Consider the following 25615-nt stretch of genomic DNA (forward strand, 5'->3'; position numbering starts at 1 on the left):
AAGATATTTTGGTGTGGCCATGTGATTATAGAAATAAACGTTGATATATGCACGTTCACTTTTCCGTTCAGGGCTGAGACGTAAACCTTGGCGTAAACAAATATATAAGCAGGTCACAGTCAAGGTAAATATAGTGAGGAGGTAATGCCATATATAACCGAATCAGATGTGCGGTAGCACGAAAGTTCGATACAAACGCCATCTCATCCCTTCGTTGAAAGCAAAAAATGGAATAGAAAGTCGGACCATCTGTTGTGAGATAGCGAAAATATTTTTGTGAAATACAAGTAAATCGTAGTCAACCATTTTAAAAAAAGATGTCATTGGCATCGAACTTATGTGCTAGGCCGCGCGTCTGAATGGCATTATCTCCTCACTATATTTCCCTTGGTCACAGTTCTAAAATCAATAGAGTGTTATGATGAAAGAGAAAGAAATATTTTGACAAGTACCCCAAGGCAAGTTATAATAAACTGGTCTTCGGTCCTCTCGCTCGAATCGTACAGATGTTGAATAGAGAAGCAAATACTTTGACAAGTACCCCAAGGCAATTATAATCGGTCGTCTCGCTTTGATCATAACACTCTATAGACTGTTATGATCAGAGCGAGAAGTCCGAAGACCAGTTAATTATAACTTGCCTTGGGGGTACTTGTCATTGCATATTTTCACATATCCCCCATATCCCCCATATCCCCCAAGGCAAGTTAAAATAAATGATCCAAATTATATTTCCTTCTCTATCATCGTAACAGTCTATAGGTACTTATTGGCACTTGAGGTAGAAGTGGGCGTCAAAAAAATGATTTACGGAAACAACAATAAAATGTGAAGAGCAACGATCATTTACTGTGAAAATGTAGGAATGAATTAAGTTTTTGTCGGCTAAATTGTTGCCTAATTGCTGCCACAAGCACGAACACTCATTTCTCTCATTTCTCCTTAAACGAGTATATGAAGAAATGAGAGAAGTAAGCAAAATAAGAGAAATAAGAAATTTATATTATGACGATACTTTTAAATGTGCAAAACTGTAAGCATTTTCAGTTATTCGTTTTTGTAGCAAAGAATTCAAAATTACCCCGCTTCGCGAAATTTGCTGTTTTCATTACTGCCACTGGTCACAATTTTTTGAGACACGAACGACACGAACAAAAGATACATTAGTCTGTCATATGAAAAGTTTGTTTATCAAACACGAGCGGTGTGTCGATTGTTTACTGTAAAAAAAAAATCTGGTCAAAAATCTCTTGGAACCTACCATGGGCTCTAAATACCAGCTGGGGAAGGAGGCAGATTTGAGCAGTGCACAAATTAATTTGCCATATTCAATCGGTACTACCAATAAATTTCATCGATTTATTTAATTTATCTAATATGTACAATTACGTACATAACTTGTCTAGAAGCAACTCGGGAATGTATGGATGATGAGATAAAGGTGAATTCTGGATTACATACTGATGACACAATTAATGTTCCTTGTGATGGTCGAGTACATATAAGTAATTATCTTCGCATTCACTGTTAGATTAGTTGTCTTAAGGTTTTTTTTTTTTACTCAGACTTAGGTCGTCCTGATGAAGACGAGGACATTTATCTCCTGCCATCGATTGCTCAGATAATCAAGCCACATCAAATCGGTGGCGTTCGCTTTCTGTATGACACAGTTGTAGAAACTTTGGATAAGTTTTGTTCCACCATATGGAGCTGGTTGTATCTTAGCTCATTCAATGGGTACGTTGAAGATTAGTCGTAATTCCGCTTCCTTTACTAACCTCACCCTTTCTTTTAATTAACACAAAGGGCTTGGTAAAACGCTACAGGTTATATCGTTAATCGAAGTCCTCTACCGATATACAAAAATAAAAAGTGTGGTCATTGTGGTACCTTTATGTGTAATAAGCCAATGGAGTGAAGAGTTTGACCGCTTCCTACCCGAACAACAACGGAATTTAAAGTATTCTCGCAACATGTCACATTGAATGACTGGATTGAAACCGGTGGCGTACTATTGATAGGATACGATGCTCTTCGAATTGCACTCAGTACAAACACAGAAGAACATTTACGTGCTGCTATTCAAAAAAACGGAGTTATTGATATGCGATGAAGGACATCGTCTAAAAAACCAACAGTCCATCACAACTAAAACGTTATCGTCAATCCAATGCCAAAGGAAAATCATTTTAACGGTTACCCGTTTCAAAATCATCTTTTAGAATATTGGACAATGGTTAATTTCGTCAGACCAAATTATCTACCTGGACTGGAACATTTCGTCAACATTTTTAAGAAACCAATAGAAAAAGGACAATTTACTGATTCCACCGAAGACGAAAATTCGTTTGATGAACGAAAGATGCAGATTATTGCATTCCTTACTCGAACCGATAATTCAGCGAAGATCAAATGCCGTCCTACTCAATCAATTACCAACAAAATTTGATTGCACGATATTTATCAAATGTCTGCAGTTCAGACTACACTCTACAACTCTTTAATAGACGAAAGAATGAAAATGCCACTGCTAACAAGAGCCTCGTTTTGCAGGAAGATATTAAACCATCCAGACCTTTTGTTGAAGAGTGACGCTGAAAGACTGTGACGATTTACAAGAGTTCATTTACGGAGAAGAAAATGAAAAGACAATCGTCGAAAACAATCAAGGAAATCTTTGGTTCAAGAAGCACATGACCAATTACGACACAAATAATTTAGAGAATTCACCGAAAATCCAAATTTTATTGGCACTCATTGCTAGTATCATATCCTTCCGACCAGATGAGAAGATCATAGTATTCAGTCTGAGCACCGCCACTTTAGATTTAATTGAATATTTTGTTGGGATTCAACTTAAGCTTGAAAATGGTTGGCAATATTTACGTAAGATAATGCAACATCCAACACAGCCAACAAAAACTCTAAATTTATTATCTTTAGGAATTGATGGCAAAACATCGATCAATACACGTAACTCTTTGATATCGGAATACAATGTCAATCCTTTCATCAAGTTAATACTTTTATCAACAAAGGCTTCATCACTGGGATTGAATTTAACTGCAGCAACCAGAGTAGTAATATTCGAACCCAGTTGGAACCCCTGTGACGATCAACAAGCATCATCAAGAGTGTTTAGATTTGGCCAAACTAAGCCGACCTATATTTACCGTCTTGTAGTAGACCATTCTTTTGAATTAGCAATTTTATATCGGCAAAATAACAAGATATCCATGTCGAACAGATTGATTGACAATATGCTTAAGAACAACAAGTTTACAATTGAGACTCTTCGTTTGTTCAGAAAAACCAAAGACGTCGAATGTAATGATTTGAAAAGCGATCGCTTTTGCAATGATTTTGTGATCCGTCGTATTGTCGATCAATATGCTATCCTTTTATCACAACCACCTACTTACGATTGAAATAATATTTGGTGTTACTTAGTAGTTTACCTCTCATTTAATTAATTTTTAATTTTCTCAACAAAAAATGAATATTCAATGTCGATAAGAATTCAGAATAGCAGCAACTTTATCGATGATCGCGTTCAAACTGATATTCTTATCTGCACATAATATTGTCAAAACTATGTATCGTAATCAATAATTTTAGTTTTAATATAAACTTTTCCGAACGGACTTTGTTTTATGAATTTCCTGACGTATGTATGTTCCTTCAAATCAATTTTACATACTGCCACAAGCTCAATATGGGGCGATTGCGATTTTCACTTATAATTATAAGTAAACGTAGAACGTGAAAATTATAAGTAATTCCCCCACACAAAGTATACGGAAAGTCAACTTATAATTTCAAATTTTTACGTTAAGTGAAAATCGCAATCCCTAATATCTTGGTCCGACCAAAATACGCACCAGTCAAGACAGCTGAATATTTTGGTCCGACCAAAATACACACCAGTCAAGACAGCTGAATATTTTGGTCCGACCAAAATACACACCAGTCAAGAGAACTGAATATTTTGGGCCGACCAAAATACACACCAGTCAAGACAGCTGAATATCTTGGTCCGACCAAAATACACACCAGTCAAGACAGCTGAATATTTTGGTCCGACCAAAATACACACCAGTCAAGAGAACTGAATATCTTGGTCCGACCAAAATACGCACCAGTCAAGAGAACTGAATATCTTGGTCCGACCAAAATACACACCAGTCAAGACAGCTGAATATTTTGGTCCGACCAAAATACACACCAGTCAAGAGAACTGAATATCTTGGTCCGACCAAAATACGCACCAGTCAAGAGAACTGAATATCTTGGTCCGACCAAAATACACACCAGTCAAGACAGCTGAATATTTTGGTCCGACCAAAATACACACCAGTCAAGAGAACTGAATATTTTGGGCCGACCAAAATACACACCAGTCAAGACAGCTGAATATCTTGGTCCGACCAAAATACACACCAGTCAAGAGAACTGAATATTTTGGGCCGACCAAAATACACACCAGTCAAGACAGCTGAATATTTTGGGCCGACCAAAATACACACAAAGAGAGTGACACAAAGAGCCATGGAACGGAGTATGCTTGGAATAACACTCAGAGACAGAATGACGAATCAATGGATTCGACAACAAACCAGGGTCGTTGATGTCATGGAAAGAATAGCATCTCTGAAATGGAGCTGGGCGGGACATATTGCAAGAAGGACAGACGAACGTTGGACCAAAAAGATCATGAACTGGCGACCATATAAAAGACGAGCTATAGGTAGACCACCAGAGAGATGGACAAACGGAATTAAGAATATTGCAGGTACAAACTGGCAGCAAATGGCAATGGATCGTACGAAATGGAAAGAAGTTGGAGAGGCCTACATCCAGCAGTGGATAGAAACAGGCTGAAAAAGAAGAAGAAGAAGAAGAAAATACACACCAGTCAAGAGAACTGAATATCTTGGTCCGACCAAAATACGCACCAGTCAAGACAGCTGAATATTTTGGTCCGACCAAAATACACACCAGTCAAGAGAACTGAATATTTTGGGCCGACCAAAATACACACCAGTCAAGACAGCTGAATATCTTGGTCCGACCAAAATACGCACCAGTCAAGAGAACTGAATATCTTGGTCCGACCAAATTACAAATCAATCAAGAGTTACTAAATAGAATGTACGATCCGCAGTAAATAACATAAAATGTATATAAATGCCGTGGCATAACTCTTTATGTAATAGGATTTGTTATGTACACACATACAGCACACACATACAGCACACACATACAGCACACACACACACATAAGGTTAAATTGTTACTAGTCCAGATTTTGGCTTTGGGCTAACTTCTCCCCGATCAATTATCGACGTGTTTGTCACGATGGATACAGTCTACGACTGTTGTGAGCGGTATGACGAGCTGTTTTTTGCGCGACATGGATTTAATGAGATTAAGGTAATGATGACTGGAGACGATGCCCAAGAATGTACCAGTAAAAAGGATGAAATAACTGAAGCCCAATTTTACGTATATGAACTCGGCCGTCGAACGCTCTCTTTCCTCAAGGAAGCGAAAAATAGGAACGTGATAATTCTGCAAGCAGATAAAGGCGGTAAGACAGTTATAATGGACAGAAATGATTATATGCGGAAAGCTTACTCACACCTTGATGAGAATGTGAAAATTGGAAACCTCTTGGTTATCAACGATGATTTCGTGTCTTCGATCAGGCCGAAAGTTGAAGAACGGTACCAGCAAGTTATTGAAAGAATGAATCCGTACCTCATCATCGACGGAATAATTAAAGAACCACTGAGGTCCGAATCTTTTCTATTACCTTTGTTCTATGGTTGCCCGAAAGTGCATAAGCTTAATGTTCCGTTGCGCCCGATCGTAGCGTCTCGGAATGTGATTGGCGATTTCTTGTCCTGTTGGTTGTTGCAGAAATTGAAACTTATTGCCAATTACCTTAGCAAGTACAACGTCCACGGTGTCGCCCAGATTATGCCTGATCTTAAGTCATTTCGGTTGGAGGATCGACATAAGTTGTTGAATTTCGACTACGTATCTATGTTCACGAATGTTGACGTTTCGGCAACCCTTTCGATTATTGATGAACTTTACGGATTCATCTCTGAAACCACGGCCGTTCCTGTCGATATGTTCTTGGAATGTTTGAATTTCTTTATCAAGGATTCCACGTATTTTGGCTTCAATGGAATGCTATACTACCAGACTAAAGGTCTAGCAATGGGCAATAATCTGGCATAGATCCTGGCAGATATTCGGACAAATTACGCCTTACTGACTGTCATGAAAACTATGGAAGCAGAAATAATGTCTTTCTTGTTTAAGTACGTGGATGACGTTTTTTCATCAATACATGAAGACCACATCGAGGTCGTGATGCGCAAAATCCAAGACACTGTTGGAATGGAGGTTACCGTCACACCAGAGAATGAAAATTCTGAAGTAACGTTTCTTGACTGTACACTGAAGCGCAATGAGGATAATTCTTTGTCGTCAAGATGGTTCAAGAAAGAATGCAGTTCTTTCTCAGTTCTCAATTATCACTCTTATCATCCGTGGAATGTGAAGTATAACGTCGTTTGTCAGATGATTAGAAAGGCTCTATCAGTAACTACGGCTGACCAATTACAACTGACGAGAGATTTGATCATGACCGTTCTCAAGAATAGCAGTTACCCGGAGTCGCTCGTCAGAGAAGTGCTTGTTTCGTGTGAGACCAGCGGATGCGTCGAGTCGAAATCAGAATGCGTACCTTCCAGATACGTTTCTTGTCCTTACTTCCAGCCTGTTTTTCAAAGAATGAAATCGACGGTACAAGGTGTACAGCTACCTGTGAGGTTAGCTCCGAGTCCCTATGCAAGGAATCGAACTGTGGTTTTCTCGAGACTTAAAGATGCATTACCTGTCGACACTGCGAAGAATTCACTCTTTCGTGTTCGATGCCTTGATTGTAATTTTTCGTACGAGTGCTTCTCGACCGCAGTTGATGTGAAGAGGACTATACGGAAGTGCTTGGCCGATAAGAGTTGTAGATTGACCCAGCATTACGCTTCGTCCCCGCTGCATGTACTCAACGAGACGCCGGAGTTGGTGAAGACCTTTCGTAACCGTTTTGATGCTGCTCGCTCGCTTAATGTTTTGAAAGACGTGCTTCGGTTGTAGTTCCTACTTCGTGCCCGTTTTGTTGTCCTTTGTGAGTTTGATTGGTTGCTGAAATAAAGGTCTGTTTTTGTCCTTCTCCGTTTTTCTTATTGTAATAGCTGCTGTCCTTCCCGCAGTTTGATGAATCTGAATGTGTTCGTATGTCTTGTTTTCCAGGATGAGGTCTTCTTGAGAGAACTTCGAGGCGAGTTGGCAGCTGACAATGAGAGCTCTACGCAAGTGGTTCATCTCATTATTAAGACGATGTCGCGCATTATGGATCTCCAACGGTTAAGTGCTGAAAAAGAGTCGAAGAGGAATTTTGTACGCAGAGGACTTGAAAAGGGTGTCGTTTTGGATCGTGACGTTGACGTTCAGAAAGTTGTTACGAAGCTTTTGAGCAACCCTTATGGCGATAGGGACGGTGTGTTGCGCTTCCAGGATTCCATCTACAAAGAGATGATGCAGCTAGAGTCAAAAGCCTTGGAAGGTGAGATGGTTGAGCTAAACCGTTTAGGCTCACAACAGAGGCGTTTTCTGAAGGCGATTGCGACCAAGTCCGTGTTTAAGATTTGCGTCGATTTTCTGACTGTTGAGAGGGCTGTCTGTATAAATCGGTGTGGTAGGCAGAATGAAGTCGTCTGGAAGGCTGCGTTGATTGAGAAGGAAACTCGAGACAAGTCAGTTAATGCTTGGGCACGGTTGACTGCGAATTTGAAAGGCGCGTGTAAGGGTGATGATTTGTTTAAGGCCGGAAAGTCGTCCGCGATCGGCTGCTTGAGCTTCTCCAATGGTGGCACGGTCGATATCCCACCTACGCGCAATGGTGGCACGGTCGATATCCCACCTACGCGCGAAAGTGATGCTCGCTCTTCGTCGACGTTTGCTGAAGCACCGCCTCAATGTAGCTCGCGTAGGTTGTCCGACGTTTCTGATGAAGTAGAGAACGGCTATTCTGGTAATGATGGTTCCAATGGCATCCAAAATGCGGATGTCCAAGGTACTGACGCCTTGAAGTCCGTTGATGACCAAGCTGAGTTTACTGTCGAAGAGTTGTTGTGTTTGGTCAACTTAGAGAAGAGCAAGGCACGCAGTGACGATGACGACGTACCTGAAAAGGTCTTAAACGACGTACCTGAAAAGATCTTGAACGACGTACCTGAAAAGATCTTGAACGGCGTACCTAGAGAGACCTCGAGTAGTGTGCATTTAGGCAAACCCGAGAAAGCCGAGAGCGACGGTGGAAAGAATGTTGGTTCGAACAATGGTGTCCCGTTGCGTGGAAATTTCAATGGAAAAGAAAACCGGTCCGAACGTAGCCGGGTCCGTTATCGTCGCACTAGAGTGAAAGTTCCCTTTACCGACAGTAACGGGAGGAATTTAGTTCGTCGTCGCGACGGTCTGCATGCGCAAACTCCGTACGGAAATAGGAGTTCTTGTGTCGGTCAGAACCCGTACGGTAATCGAGATTCGGAAGGACGTTTGGGTTTTGCGGGCTACGAGCGTGATGTCCGTGGTCGTCGGTTTGTTAGGCGGCTGGATTATTGACCCATGGGCTCATCATCTCTTTGTTAAGGTGTGGATCTTTGTGACTACTTTTCTCTTCTTAGTTTCAATTTTCTTTGATTTTCTTGATTTCAATTTTCTTTGATTTTCTTAGTTTTAATTTTCTTGTAGTAGCAACCGTTGAAATTGTGTTGAGAATAGAATTTGTTCGACGATGAGTGAGTAGCCTTTTACTTTTACTTTTACTTTTGGTATTCGTTGTCAAGCTGAGAAAAGGATTTCTGTTCTCGTGACTGCCTGAACCAGAAGTCGTGCTGTGTCTGATTTAGATCCGTGTCTGACTATTTTTCTCCGTGCGTAAGTTTGAGCTCGTTGAGGTATCAGCGTTTGTTTAACTAGATCTCGACTTTAGGAATTGGTGAGATTTTTCGCGACGAAGCTGATAAGATAAGTGAGTCTGAAAACCGGATTGTTTCCTTCACGAGAAGCGAAGTGAGGTTTTTCCTGCTGTTTGCGTGCGTGTGTCCAGCTTCGTCCATCTGTCCGGCTATTGATTTTGGCGTGCGTTATGAGTGAGACTGAGGTGAGAGATTTTCCTACTTTTTCCATTATGACTACCTTTTTCCGTTGTAACTGCGTTTTCCGTCTGACATGGAGTTTGTCATATGTGTTTTTTGTATCGTTGTTGTGCGTTATGGTGTCTTGCTGCTGAGGAAGAGACGATCAACCGTTCGATCGAAATTTCTTATTAATGTCATTTCGGACGTACGTCCAAATATCCTGACATTGTACACACTTCGCGTTCAATTGTACATGTCCCCTGTATCGATGGCACATTTAGGAGACCTCTATGGACTGTTTGCCACCGACTGATGAGTAGCAGTTCCTAGAGCTCCTAAATGACGAAACAGGTTGTCTCTGTTTAGAACTTGATTTTATCAAGATCACCTTCTCCTTAACGGAGTCCCATGTATAGGCTCCAACGAGAGTTCTTGTTTGTTACGTTTGTCTGAAGCTACATGTCATATTATACTTGAATGGTCCGTTGCCAATTTGCAACGTTAAAAAACTGAGTGAATTTGTGCACTCCTTGACTGATAACTTAAGTAATCTTTACCCGATTTTCAAAATTTTTGCTTTGATTGACAGAGAACGAGAGAAGGGAGTAATTGTAAACACAAAATTGTTTCCTTGTTACCACGAAATTTTTTCGTTGGTTGGTTGAGTAGTCGCTAAGTTCTAGAAATTGAGGAACAATTTTCGTTAAAAGAAAACATTTTGTAGAAGTAAGCTTCCTTTTACCACTTTTTACCTATCGTATTAAGAAAACCACATGAAATAACTGAAAGACGAATACAGATTTAGTTTTATGAAACGAATTGCTAGCCATATTTTTATAAAGACAAGGGTTTAGATGGTCTGTGGTTCGGAGGTACATGGGTAAATTAAAAGACAAAAATCGAATCATTGGTTAAATTTGTTGAGTTCAGACGCAGAATGCGACACCCTTAGCGAGTCATGAGTTCGAAAGTTTGAATTACCATGCCAAAATTCTAACTTCAAGTTTGCAGACATAATGTACCTATCTATCTAGATATTTTCCGATCAGTTCTTATCGCTGCACCAGAAAATTTCAACCCGATGAATTATTACCACTTCCGGTCAGAAGAAGCCCTGTAGGCTGCACAAATCTAGGAATTCAAAAATTTCGCCTTCGGCGCGTTTTTCCTTAGAGGTACTAATGGCACAAAGTGTGAGTAGTCAAATAAAGACTAATCGCGTTTTGTGCGAATGGTCTTTTCGTAACTATTTGCTCGAATCAGAGATTCATTATACTTTTAGAGTTGTGCAGTTTCCTATTTTTACGTCATCAAAAGACTGTAGAAACAAAAAAATTGGCTCGCTCCGCTCGCGATTTCTTTCCCTTAAAAAAAATTCTGAAACTTGATAGAATCTTAAAAATTTGAAATGAATCCTAAAATGACTTCGCATTGACTCTACGGAATGATATATCGAATTCAGAAAAATCGTTTGTCAAATCTTAAAACCATTGAGTTAAGACATCAAACTTAAAATTTTGCAGTACACGTAGAGAAAACAAAGTCGAATTTAGTTCCCGAGCATAGGTCGTAGCATACATTTTCTGACTGATTCAATTAAAAATATATCAAAATAGCATCATCCATCGCTGAGTTAATTTTTATTTTGTAAAATGGATCAAGACTGAAACATTAAGACATCAAACTTAAAATTTTGCAGTACACGTAGAGAAAATAAAGTCGAATTTAGTTCCCGAGCATAGGTCGTAGCATACATTTTCTGACTGATTCAATTAAAAATATATCAAAATAGCATCATCCATCGCTGAGTTAAATTTTATTTTGTAAAATGGATCAAGACTGAAACATTAAGACATCAAACTTAAAATTTTGCAGTACACGTAGAGAAAACAAAGTCGAATTTAGTTCCCGAGCATAGGTCGTAGCATACATTTTCTGACTGATTCAATTAAAAATATATCAAAATAGCATCATCCATCGCTGAGTTAATTTTTATTTTGTAAAATGGATCAAGACTGAAACATTAAGACATCAAACTTAAAATTTTGCAGTACACGTAGAGAAAACAAAGTCTAATTTAGTTCCCGAGCATAGGTCGTAGCATACATTTTCTGACTGATTCAATTAAAAATATATCAAAATAGCATCATCCATCGCTGAGTTAAATTTTATTTTGTAAAATGGATCAAGACTGAAACATTAAGACATCAAACTTAAAATTTTGCAGTACACGTAGAGAAAACAAAGTCGAATTTAGTTCCCGAGCATAGGTCGTAGCATACATTTTCTGACTGATTCAATTAAAAATATATCAAAATAGCATCATCCATCGCTGAGTTAAATTTTATTTTGTACAAAGGATCAAGACTGAAACATCAAGACATCAAACTTAAAATTTTGCAGTACACGTAGAGAAAACAAAGTCGAATTTAGTTCCCGAGCATAGGTCGTAGCATACATTTTCTGACTGATTCAATTAAAAATATATCAAAATAGCATCATCCATCGCTGATTTAAATTTTATTTTGTAAAATGGATCAAGACTGAAACATCAAGACATCAAACTTAAAATTTTGCAGTACACGTAGAGAAAATAAAGTCGAATTTAGTTCCCGAGCATAGGTCGTAGCATACATTTTCTGACTGATTCAATTAAAAATATATCAAAATAGCATCATCCATCGCTGATTTAAATTTTATTTTGTAAAATGGATCAAGACTGAAACATTAAGACATCAAACTTAAAATTTTGCAGTACACGTAGAGAAAACAAAGTCGAATTTAGTTCCTGAGCATAGGTCGTAGCATACATTTTCTGACTGATTCAATTAAAAATATATCAAAATAGCATCATCCATCGCTGAGTTAAATTTTATTTTGTAAAATGGATCAAGACTGAAACATTAAGACATCAAACTTAAAATTTTGCAGTACACGTAGAGAAAATAAAGTCGAATTTAGTTCCCGAGCATAGGTCGTAGCATACATTTTCTGACTGATTCAATTAAAAATATATCAAAATAGCATCATCCATCGCTGAGTTAAATTTTATTTTGTAAAATGGATCAAGACTGAAACATTAAGACATCAAACTTAAAATTTTGCAGTACACGTAGAGAAAACAAAGTCGAATTTAGTTCCCGAGCATAGGTCGTAGCATACATTTTCTGACTGATTCAATTAAAAATATATCAAAATAGCATCATCCATCGCTGAGTTAAATTTTATTTTGTACAAAGGATCAAGACTGAAACATCAAGACATCAAACTTAAAATTTTGCAGTACACGTAGAGAAAACAAAGTCGAATTTAGTTCCTGAGCATAGGTCGTAGCATACATTTTCTGACTGATTCAATTAAAAATATATCAAAATAGCATCATCCATCGCTGATTTAAATTTTATTTTGTAAAATGGATCAAGACTGAAACATCAAGACATCAAACTTAAAATTTTGCAGCACACGTAGAGAAAATAAAGTCGAATTTAGTTCCCGAGCATAGGTCGTAGCATACATTTTCTGACTGATTCAATTAAAAATATATCAAAATAGCATCATCCATCGCTGATTTAAATTTTATTTTGTAAAATGGATCAAGACTGAAACATTAAGACATCAAACTTAAAATTTTGCAGTACACGTAGAGAAAATAAAGTCGAATTTAGTTCCCGAGCATAGGTCGTAGCATACATTTTCTGACTGATTCAATTAAAAATATATCAAAATAGCATCATCCATCGCTGAGTTAAATTTTATTTTGTACAAAGGATCAAGACTGAAACATCAAGACATCAAACTTAAAATTTTGCAGTACACGTAGAGAAAACAAAGTCGAATTTAGTTCCTGAGCATAGGTCGTAGCATACATTTTCTGACTGATTCAATTAAAAATATATCAAAATAGCATCATCCATCGCTGAGTTAAATTTTATTTTGTAAAATGGATCAAGACTGAAACATTAAGACATCAAACTTAAAATTTTGCAGTACACGTAGAGAAAATAAAGTCGAATTTAGTTCCCGAGCATAGGTCGTAGCATACATTTTCTGACTGATTCAATTAAAAATATATCAAAATAGCATCATCCATCGCTGAGTTAAATTTTATTCTGTAAAATGGATCAAGACTGAAACATCAAGACATCAAACTTAAAATTTTGCAGTACACGTAGAGAAAATAAAGTCGAATTTAGTTCCTGAGCATAGGTCGTAGCATACATTTTCTGACTGATTCAATCAAAAATATATCAAAATAGCATCATCCATCGCTGAGTTAATTTTTATTTTGTAAAATGGATCAAGACTGAAACATCAAGACATCAAACTTAAAATTTTGCAGTACACGTAGAGAAAACAAAGTCGAATTTAGTTCCCGAGCATAGGTCGTAGCATACATTTTCTGACTGATTCAATTAAAAATATATCAAAATAGCATCATCCATCGCTGAGTTAAATTTTATTTTGTAAAATGGATCAAGACTGAAACATTAAGACATCAAACTTAAAATTTTGCAGTACACGTAGAGAAAATAAAGTCGAATTTAGTTCCCGAGCATAGGTCGTAGCATACATTTTCTGACTGATTCAATTAAAAATATATCAAAATAGCATCATTCATCGCTGAGTTAATTTTCATTTTGTAAAATGGATCAAGACTGAAACATTAAGACATCAAACTTAAAATTTTGCAGTACACGTAGAGAAAACAAAGTCGAATTTAGTTCCCGAGCATAGGTCGTAGCATACATTTTCTGACTGATTCAAATAAAAATATATCAAAATAGCATCATCCATCTCTGAGTTAAATTTTATTTTGTAAAATGGATCAAGACTGAAACATCAAGACATCAAACTTAAAATTTTGCAGTACACGTAGAGAAAACAAAGTCGAATTTAGTTCCCGAGCATAGGTCGTAGCATACATTTTCTGACTGATTCAATTAAAAATATATCAAAATAGCATCATTCATCGCTGAGTTAATTTTCATTTTGTAAAATGGATCAAGACTGAAACATTAAGACATCAAACTTAAAATTTTGCAGTACACGTAGAGAAAACAAAGTCGAATTTAGTTCCCGAGCATAGGTCGTAGCATACATTTTCTGACTGATTCAATTAAAAATATATCAAAATAGCATCATCCATCTCTGAGTTAAATTTTATTTTGTAAAATGGATCAAGACTGAAACATCAAGACATCAAACTTAAAATTTTGCAGTACACGTAGAGAAAATAAAGTCGAATTTAGTTCCTGAGCATAGGTCGTAGCATACATTTTCTGACTGATTCAATCAAAAATATATCAAAATAGCATCATCCATCGCTGAGTTAAATTTTATTTTGTAAAATGGATCAAGACTGAAACATTAAGACATCAAACTTAAAATTTTGCAGTACACGTAGAGAAAACAAAGTCGAATTTAGTTCCCGAGCATAGGTCGTAGCATACATTTTCTGACTGATTCAATTAAAAATATATCAAAATAGCATCATCCATCGCTGAGTTAAATTTTATTTTGTAAAATGGATCAAGACTGAAACATTAAGACATCAAACTTAAAATTTTGCAGTACACGTAGAGAAAACAAAGTCGAATTTAGTTCCCGAGCATAGGTCGTAGCATACATTTTCTGACTGATTCAATTAAAAATATATCAAAATAGCATCATCCATCTCTGAGTTAAATTTTATTTTGTAAAATGGATCAAGACTGAAACATCAAGACATCAAACTTAAAATTTTGCAGTACACGTAGAGAAAACAAAGTCGAATTTAGTTCCCGAGCATAGGTCGTAGCATACATTTTCTGACTGATTCAATTAAAAATATATCAAAATAGCATCATTCATCGCTGAGTTAATTTTCATTTTGTAAAATGGATCAAGACTGAAACATTAAGACATCAAACTTAAAATTTTGCAGTACACGTAGAGAAAACAAAGTCGAATTTAGTTCCCGAGCATAGGTCGTAGCATACATTTTCTGACTGATTCAATTAAAAATATATCAAAATAGCATCATCCATCTCTGAGTTAAATTTTATTTTGTAAAATGGATCAAGACTGAAACATCAAGACATCAAACTTAAAATTTTGCAGTACACGTAGAGAAAATAAAGTCGAATTTAGTTCCTGAGCATAGGTCGTAGCATACATTTTCTGACTGATTCAATTAAAAATATATCAAAATAGCATCATCCATCGCTGAGTTAAATTTTATTTTGTAAAATGGATCAAGACTGAAACATTAAGACATCAAACTTAAAATTTTGCAGTACACGTAGAGAAAATAAAGTCGAATTTAGTTCCCGAGCATAGGTCGTAGCATACATTTTCTGACTGATTCAATTAAAAATATATCAAAATAGCATCATCCATCGCTGAGTTAATTTTTATTTTGTAAAATGGATCAAGACTGAAACATCAAGACATCAAACTTAAAATTTTGCAGTACACGTAGAGAAAACAAAGTCGAATTTAGTTCCCGAGCATAGGTCGTAGCATACATTTTCTGACTGATTCAATTAAAAATATATCAAAATAGCATCATCCATCGCTGAGTTAAATTTTATTTTGTAAAATGGATCAAGACTGAAACATTAAGACATCAAACTTAAAATTTTGCAGTACACGTAGAGAAAACAAAGTCGAATTTAGTTCCCGAGCATAGGTCGTAGCATACATTTTCTGACTGATTCAATCAAAAATATATCAAAATAGCATCATCCATCGCTGAGTTAAATTTTATTTTGTAAAATGGATCAAGACTGAAACATTAAGACATCAAACTTAAAATTTTGCAGTACACGTAGAGAAAATAAAGTCGAATTTAGTTCCCGAGCATAGGTCGTAGCATACATTTTCTGACTGATTCAATTAAAAATATATCAAAATAGCATCATTCATCGCTGAGTTAATTTTCATTTTGTAAAATGGATCAAGACTGAAACATTAAGACATCAAACTTAAAATTTTGCAGTACACGTAGAGAAAACGAAGTCGAATTTAGTTCCCGAGCATAGGTCGTAGCATACATTTTCTGACTGATTCAATTAAAAATATATCAAAATAGCATCATCCATCTCTGAGTTAAATTTTATTTTGTAAAATGGATCAAGACTGAAACATCAAGACATCAAACTTAAAATTTTGCAGTACACGTAGAGAAAATAAAGTCGAATTTAGTTCCCGAGCATAGGTCGTAGCATACATTTTCTGACTGATTCAATTAAAAATATATCAAAATAGCATCATTCATCGCTGAGTTAATTTTCATTTTGTAAAATGGATCAAGACTGAAACATTAAGACATCAAACTTAAAATTTTGCAGTACACGTAGAGAAAACAAAGTCGAATTTAGTTCCCGAGCATAGGTCGTAGCATACATTTTCTGACTGATTCAATTAAAAATATATCAAAATAGCATCATCCATCGCTGAGTTAAATTTTATTTTGTAAAATGGATCAAGACTGAAACATCAAGACATCAAACTTAAAATTTTGCAGTACACGTAGAGAAAATAAAGTCGAATTTAGTTCCTGAGCATAGGTCGTAGCATACATTTTCTGACTGATTCAATCAAAAATATATCAAAATAGCATCATCCATCGCTGAGTTAATTTTTATTTTGTAAAATGGATCAAGACTGAAACATCAAGACATCAAACTTAAAATTTTGCAGTACACGTAGAGAAAACAAAGTCGAATTTAGTTCCCGAGCATAGGTCGTAGCATACATTTTCTGACTGATTCAATTAAAAATATATCAAAATAGCATCATCCATCGCTGAGTTAAATTTTATTTTGTAAAATGGATCAAGACTGAAACATTAAGACATCAAACTTAAAATTTTGCAGTACACGTAGAGAAAACAAAGTCGAATTTAGTTCCCGAGCATAGGTCGTAGCATACATTTACCTATAGAAATACCTTTAGAACTGAGGACCTATTCAAATTTTCTATTTTTTAAATTTTTAGTAATTTTTAAATGTCCAGTCATTTTTGCCGACCTCACGAGTTGACAAGATCCACGCCGCTGTGAACTTATAATTCACTGCCGGTGTGATACAAATCACTGCCGGTGTGATACAAATCACTGCCGGTGTGATACAAATCACTGCCGGTGTGATACAAATCACTGCCGGTGTGATACAAATCACTGCCGGTGTGATACAAATCACTGCCGGTGTGATACAAATCACTGCCGGTGTGATACAAATCACTGCCGGTGCGATACAAATCACTGCCGGTGCGATGCAAATCACAGCCGGTGCGATACAAATCACTGCCGGTGTGATTCAAATCACTGCCGGTGCGATGCAAATCACAGCCGGTGCGATACAAATCACTGCCGGTGTGATTCAAATCACTGCCGGTGTGATTCAAATCACTGCCGGTGTGATACAGATCACTGCCGGTGTGATACAGATCACTGCCGGTGTGATACAAATCACTGCCGGTGTGATACAAATCACTGCCGGTGTGATACAAATCACTGCCGGTGTGATACAAATCACTGCCGGTGTGATACAAATCACTGCCGGTGTGATACAAATCACTGCCGGTGTGATACAAATCACTGCCGGTGTGATACAAATCACTGCCGGTGTGATACAAATCACTGCCGGTGTGATACAAATCACTGCCGGTGTGATACAAATCACTGCCGGTGTGATACAAATCACTGCCGGTGTGATACAAATCACTGCCGGTGTGATACAAATCACTGCCGGTGTGATTCAAATCACTGCCGGTGTGATTCAAATCACTGCCGGTGTGATTCAAATCACTGCCGGTGTGATTCAAATCACTGCCGGTGTGATTCAAATCACTGCCGGTGTGATTCAAATCACTGCCGGTGTGATACAGATCACTGCCGGTGTGATACAAATCACTGCCGGTGTGATACAAATCACTGCCGGTGCGATACAAATCACTGCCGGTGTGATTCAAATCACTGCCGGTGTGATTCAAATCACTGCCGGTGTGATTCAAATCACTGCCGGTGTGATACAAATCACTGCCGGTGTGATACAAATCACTGCCGGTGTGATACAAATCACTGCCGGTGTGATTCAAATCACTGCCGGTGTGATACAGATCACTGCCGGTGTGATACAAATCACTGCCGGTGTGATACAAATCACTGCCGGTGTGATACAAATCACTGCCGGTGCGATACAAATCACTGCCGGTGTGAAGAGGTATTTTCAGAACAGTGCGGTTTAAAGTTGATCTATTCATTTTTCGAAAAATTAGTGACGCTAGACTAGTACTATACTACACAAGTTGAGAATATCCGTGAAATCTGCAAGAAGTAAAGGTCATCGTGAATCAAATATAGCCCTGCACTCGAGTAATTTGCATTATAAATTATTAACTTTTCATATCAAAAGACTTGTCCCCACTCCACTAATTTCATCATAAAGAAATTCCATGAAAGTTCTGTAAAAATGTACAAATTTCTTCGGAAACTGCCCGTGATATGCGCTCTTTCTCAATAAAACCATTTAAATTGTTCTCCAATTTTCAGCTTTTATTTTAGCATGTTCAAGTTGAATGGCTACGGTACATAATTTCGACAAATTTTCTTTTTCAATTCATTAACAATTGCCACCAATGTAGAAATGGTTATCCATTGACCTGTAGAAATGGTCAATGGATGACCATTTATCTAACATTTTTTTTGCCCTTCTCTACCCGGTTCGAAATGATCTTTTTCTTTTTACCTTCGGTGGTCGCCTTACTCTTCTCACGTGGTTTGGTCGTTTTCTTGGATCTGACATTTATTTTTTTCTTCATCTTCTGTTTGTTGGTTGTTCTTTTGACATTCTTTTTCTTCCCAACACTACGAGCTGCTTCCGAAGAAATAACGGCTTCCGGTTCACTATCATCGCTTTCGTAATACTCACTCTCATTGTCACTGTCGTTGTTACTGTCATCTCCATTGTCATGCGAATTGTCATTCCCCAATGCGGAATCAAGGAGCAAGCTTATTTTTCCTACTTGGTTGGTAAGTGGGTTTGTCCGATAATGCGTTCGGTGCACAGCTTCATCATGCCCCATAAAAGCTGCGAGATTGCTGATGTCATTATCGCTTAAATCTTTCGTCGAGGTGAAGCTTGCCATATGTTTTCTCAAATTGGTGCCCCTCAAACTAGAGGGATTTTCAGCGCCACAGGACAACGAAAACGATCTCATTAACGCACAGACATTTTCCGTTTTGATCTTTTTTAACTGTGTTGGTAAGGCAAACAAAAACGCATTGTCATCAGCTATGCCAGCGTCTTTACGATATCGGAGTAGGAGGACCAAACAATCATCCCAGTGGTGCTTTAACAAAACCGGAACCAATCTTTTGCCCAGCTTGTTCCTGACCTCCAACCGGCTTTTTATGGTACGTCTCACTGCATCCGGTATCTCATTCAACAACATTTCGCATAGATTCGCTATAATGTCCCGCTTCTCAAAATCCGTCAAAAGAAGGTTTTGAATTTCTCCAGCTCTACGTCGGTTGTATATAAGAATAGACAGCATGGTCAATTGCGACAATTTCAACCAATCGTCGTAAGAGTACTTTTCAACCAATCTTGAATAACATGACTCTCTTTCTGAATCAAGATGTTTTGCCAGTTTGATCACATCAGATGTGATCGGGATATTTTCTTTTTTCTGGCGTTTTTTGTTCAACCTTGAGACAGCGACCAGTTTGTTTATTTTGCTTTTCACTTCCATTTTAAATACTTTTAAGAACCGTTCTGTATCTCTTTCTTTTACTGGATCATCCAATTTCATGTATTCAACGACCAGCAGAGCACCAAATGCATTAATCAGAGTCACTGTACTTGCGGCGGTTCCAGGACTTCCAAATAATTTAGTGGTGCAATCAAATTTTCCCATGCTGCGAATGGCATCGATGACCGTGTTGCAATTCTTCACATGGAACAGCGATGACATGTCTGTTAGTTGGGTCGATATGGATTTCGAGGCATGCAAAACTTTTCCAGCGGCTCTCAACTTGCCGCAGATGTATTCTTGTTGGTAATGAGGAGAATGGTTTAAACAAAGTTCATTTCCGTAACACACCACCAGCCAGTCGTATCTTATTTGCCGGATGGACTCGCATTCTGTGAACGTAGCGAATATCTCCACCAAATCTTGTGCAGCATCGGGATGCATTCTCCCATCGACAGCCTTTCCCAACAGATGTATGCCCCGTTCGCCAATCAAAGGATTTTCGCCGCATTCTTTGTTCCAATGTCGAGTTAAATAAGATTTGCTGTACATGCCCAAACATGCAGGGCACGGTATTAAATCCCAAGGATTCTTCCGGAATTTCTTACATGACCGGCGTCTTACAGCGTATTCACCATTGTTAAGTTTTTTGTCGTTGCTCCAAATAAAATCTCCTTGTTTCTGCATTTTAAGAATGATCTTTCGACGTTGAGCTGAACCTACGAAGAAGAAAGAAAGTATGAGTGAATTACAGTTTGCTAATAAATCTAAACACGAAAAATTCGAACGTGATTTTCAATTTTTAACAACATCTTGCTCAATTACGTGACAATAAACATCGAAAAATGCCTAATATAAAAGAAACGGACACATCGCTGGGAGCGAATTTTCGTTGAGATGTAGAGCATTTTGGATAGCTCGCGGAGGGTTTTATTTCGATTTAATTTTGAATTTGCCAGTCATGTTAAATTAGTCATGCAGGGATTAAAATAAGAAACATCGCAGGTGGGAATTTTTTCGATTTCGGAAATTTACTGATAAGCGGACCGCTGAGTTTAAGTGACGGACAGCTGGAATGTTAGAGGTATGAAAAACAAATCCGCTTCTGCACATTGAAAGCAATTAATAACGGAAGCAGGCGAAACTATTTTCAGAAATACTTTCAAGGACAAATTGTTTAGGTTCATACGTTTCGAGGACGGTCCTATGTAGGTCAGACGAAAACAATAGGATTTATTTTTTTGGTTTCAGAATTTACTAACACTAATATAGATGACTTGCAAATGAGTTACAAGTCACAGGCAGTGAGTATAAAGTCACTGGCAATGCGTTATAATTCACCGGCAGTGTGTTATAACTCACCGGCAGTGTGGTATAACTCACCGGCAGTGTGTTATAACTCACCGGCAGTGTGTTATAACTCACCGGCAGTGTGTTATAACTCACCGGCAGTGTGTTATAACTCACCGGCAGTGTGTTATAACTCACCGGCAGTGTGTTATAACTCACCGGCAGTGTGTTATAACTCACCGGCAGTGTGTTATAAACTCACCGGCAGTGTGTTATAACTCACCGGCAGTGTGTTATAACTCACCGGCAGTGTGTTATAACTCACCGGCAGTGTGTTATAACTCACCGGCAGTGTGTTATAACTCACCGGCAGTGTGTTATAACTCACCGGCAGTGTGTTATAACTCACCGGCAGTGTGTTATAACTCACCGGCAGTGTGTTATAACTCACCGGCAGTGTGTTATAACTCACCGGCAGTGTGTTATACCTCACCGGCAGTGTGTTATACCTCACCGGCAGTGTGTTATACCTCACCGGCAGTGTGTTATACCTCACCGGCAGTGTGTTATAACTCACCGGCAGTGTGTTATAACTCACCGGCAGTGTGTTATAACTCACCGGCAGTGTGTTATAACTCACCGGCAGTGTGTTATAACTCACCGGCTATGCGGTATAACTAACCAATGCCGACAATGCTACGACAGAAACAAAACAGCGGTCACAGGTAATGTATTTTTATTACATTATCTGTGGCAGGTAATTTATTTAAGATTAACTGTGTCTGGTAATGTAAGCATCACTTTGACAGTTAATTTGCAAATAAAAGAGTTGCACGCGCTGGATTCGATCCGGGAATTCCCAAATCATGTGTCTAGTGCGTTGTCATTGAGCCATTCAATCACTTGACTTTTCATAGCTTTATTGTGAATATATGCTACAACATTACCCGTAACAGCTAATGTAGGCTACCCGCGACAGGTAATGTACATTACATGCTACAGCTAACATTTGGCCGACGCATTATCTGTCACATGTAATTCTTGCCATATAGCCTATTTACATGAAGCTTTGGGGCACGATACCAATCACAGATAATTTATTTCTGTCAGGTAACTTTTCGTAACATGAGAAACTGTTTGAAAAGATTATCTGTCACATGTAGATTGAAAAAATATTTTTTGTCGGTGTGCCGTGTAACTCACCAGCAATGCGGTATAACTCACAGTCAATCCGACATAACTCACTGGCAATGCTTTGAAACTCATCGGCAATGCTGCATAACTTACCGTCAATGCGGTATAACTCACCGGCAATGCGGTATAACTCACCGGCAATGCGGTATAAGTCACCGGCAATGTGGTATAAGTCACCGGCAATGTGGTATAAGTCACCGGCAATGCGGTATAAGTCACCGGCAATGCGGTATAAGTCACCGACAATGCGGTATAAGTCACAGGCAATGCGGCATAAGTCACCGGCAATGCGGTATAAGTCACCGCCAATACGGTATAAGTCACCGCCAATACGGTATAAGTCACCGGCAATGCACATGCGGTTAATTATACGCTAGCACTGCATTATAACTCACCGTCAGTGTATTATAACTCGACGACAGTACGTTATAACTAATTGCTTGGTGAATTATAAGTGACCTGCAAAGAATTACAGCAGCGATTTATAATTTTCCGGCAGTGACACTTAATTGACTGGAGATATCAAGGACTTTAAAAACTCTACAAAATCTAACATATGCTCGGAACTAAATAAATACACTTGAAGTAAAGGCTTTAACATTTCAAATGTCTCACTGTCATTTTTTTCAAAGAATGTCATTGTGAATTCGCAATGACACAACGAAATTCTCAGAAACATTTGTCAGTGAGACATTTGAAATGTTAAAGACTGTAAGTGTATGAAATAGGGAAATAGGTAGGAAATAGGACATGCAATATTTTGAACGTTACGGTTTAGCAATGGAAAATTCCCGTTTCACATTGCCAGCATGTTCCGCATCGGCTTACAATGATTGTGTTATCTTTTAGAGATGCAATTACGACAGTAATTAAATGAAATCCATTTTATTAGGTGTTGCAAAATTTATTAGAAAATTATTGGAAATTTGACCCGAATCTCTTGTTGAACTTCTTCAACGCTGACACTTCAGAATTATGTTTTTTGTCGTTAGGCAAATCCCAGGCAAAATGAAATTCCCAGAAAGGTGATTTAGTGTCAGTGATGTAGCCATCTCCTTTTATTTTTTGTGCCCGTTCTAATCCGTCGTCATCGACTGGGTATACGAACGCCGGGCAAAATTTTGTACTTTTGTATGGTTGAAATTTCATCCAGCCGAATCTCTGTTGCTGCAGGACGGGACGACATTGCTCAACGATTGGATCCACCGATACAAACTCCTAAATATAGTGTTCACGTTAGAAATGTATTCACAGGCATGTAGTAACTACAATTACCTCTGTCCAGAGGAAAGTATTATTGACATTGCAAACACCATTCTGCGCTTCTTCCATTTCGTACCCACCAGATTTCATCTAAAAGTAAAATTGTGTCTGTTGTAATCGTGTACTGTTAATGGTAAATGGAATAAATTAAATATTTACTGGTTCTGGGAGTAGATCGTTCCTGCCTGTGTCTGTATTCAAATCGCCGTATGGTATGATATTATGACCTTTATTCGATGATCCATTAGTCTGTAAGTTTACGAACGACGTCTATTATTCAAGTTCAAGTTCTTTAGTGAAAGTTTTAAGCCTAACAGAAAATTATGGTCTGAAATGGAATGAAATGATAAAACGTTCTTGACAACTATACTGTGGAAATTCTGAGTTATCCGGAAACTCAATTTCGTGGGTCTTTGGAATCCGTAATTTTGGCACTTTCTATAAACATAGCTGGATTCCAATCGAACAAGAAACAAATTTTTTACGACGAAAATTCGCATATTTTTTTGATATGGGTTGATTATTATTAGATTACGTGGTTGACCGTCGAAGGAGAAATAATTTCCAGGATTATTTTGTTGTTTGCGTTGAAAGGAATTTTCAAAAAGCGGAAATTTTGAAATTGAAGTTATTGGATAGATCAGAACAGATTTGGTATATACGTTGATAATCAGTTTCTGATCAAGGACTTTTGAAAGGTGATTTTTTGTATTGAAATTTTTTGTATGGAAATGATGCTCACCGATTTAGCCAGCTTTTTCTCATAATTGTCGTCTACGATACCAATGGATTGAATGTTTGATTCTTCCGATTCGACCTAAAATTATGAAAGGAAATTGTAACAAATTTGTTTTTCAAAAATATGTTTCTGAAAGAGGAAACAAACCTGTTCATGAACTGATACGTGCTTACGCTCGGTTTGAACATGGGTTCCTGTCGGTTTGGTAAAAGTAACAGCACCTTGTCGTCGTTAGCATTCTGCTTCATAACATACAGTTCTTCTTGGAGCTTCTCGTTTTTAAGAGCCAACTGAGCATTAATGTTCTCAGTTTCTTTTACACGATTTTCAAATTCACCAATTAACATGTTTGTACGGGCTTTCAAATTGTTAAGTGTTACGCTCAGATTTTCATTTTTCTTCAGTTCTATTTTTGCTAAATCCAATTCATGCTGGATTTTCACGTTTGTGTCGGTCAATTCAATGTTTCGTTGATCAGCAGCAGACAATTTCACAGCCAAATCCTGAATTTGGCGATGAGATTTTGATTCCGTATTGGCCAAGTGATCCTTCATCTCATTGAGGTCTTGTTGAATCTTGATATTCACCTCGGTCAGTTCGATGTTTCTTTTATCGGCAGCGGACAACTTGTGGTGCAATTCCTCAATTGTACCATCCAGATTCGATTTCAAATTGGCTAAATGACTGTTCGCAATTCAATTCATGCCGGATTTTCACGTTTGTGTCGGTCAATTCAATGTTCCGTTGATGAGCAGCAGACAATTTCACAGCCAAATCCTGAATTTGGCGATGAGATTTTTGATTCCGTATTGGCCAAGTGATCCTTCATCTCATTGAGGTCTTGTTGAATCTTGATATTCACCTCGGTCATTTCGATGTTTCTTTTATCTGCACGCGGACAACTTGTGGTGCAATTCCTCAATTGTATCATCCAGATTCGATTTCAAATTGGCTAAATGACTGTTCGCATTCAATTCATGCTGGATTTTCACGTTTGTGTTGGTCAATTCAATGTTTTGTTGATCAGCAGCAGACAATTTCACAGCCAAATCCTGAATTTGGCGATGAGATTTTGATTCCGTATTGGCCAAGTGATCCTTCATCTCATTGAGGTCTTGTTGAATCTTGATATTCACCTCGGTCAGTTCGATGTTTCTTTTATCTGCAGCGGACAACT

General features: G+C 37.9%; 1 protein-coding gene across 1 annotated transcript; it reads left to right on the forward strand.

The window, feature by feature from the left end:
• The first annotated feature begins 5439 nt into the window (after positions 1-5439).
• On the forward strand, positions 5440-6249 carry LOC119069379. Its single transcript, XM_037173439.1, has one exon. The coding sequence runs from the start codon at positions 5440-5442 to the stop codon at positions 6247-6249; it is 810 nt and encodes a 269-aa protein (XP_037029334.1).
• Positions 6250-25615: the final 19366 nt, after the last annotated feature.

Source organism: Bradysia coprophila, assembly GCF_014529535.1.
Source record: "Bradysia coprophila strain Holo2 chromosome X unlocalized genomic scaffold, BU_Bcop_v1 contig_279, whole genome shotgun sequence".
NCBI lineage: Eukaryota > Metazoa > Arthropoda > Insecta > Diptera > Sciaridae > Bradysia > Bradysia coprophila.

Coding starts and splice junctions, on each gene's coding strand:
- LOC119069379 (XM_037173439.1), top strand. CDS start 5,440: ATGACTGGAGACGATGCCCAAGAATGTACCAGTAAAAAGGATGAAATA.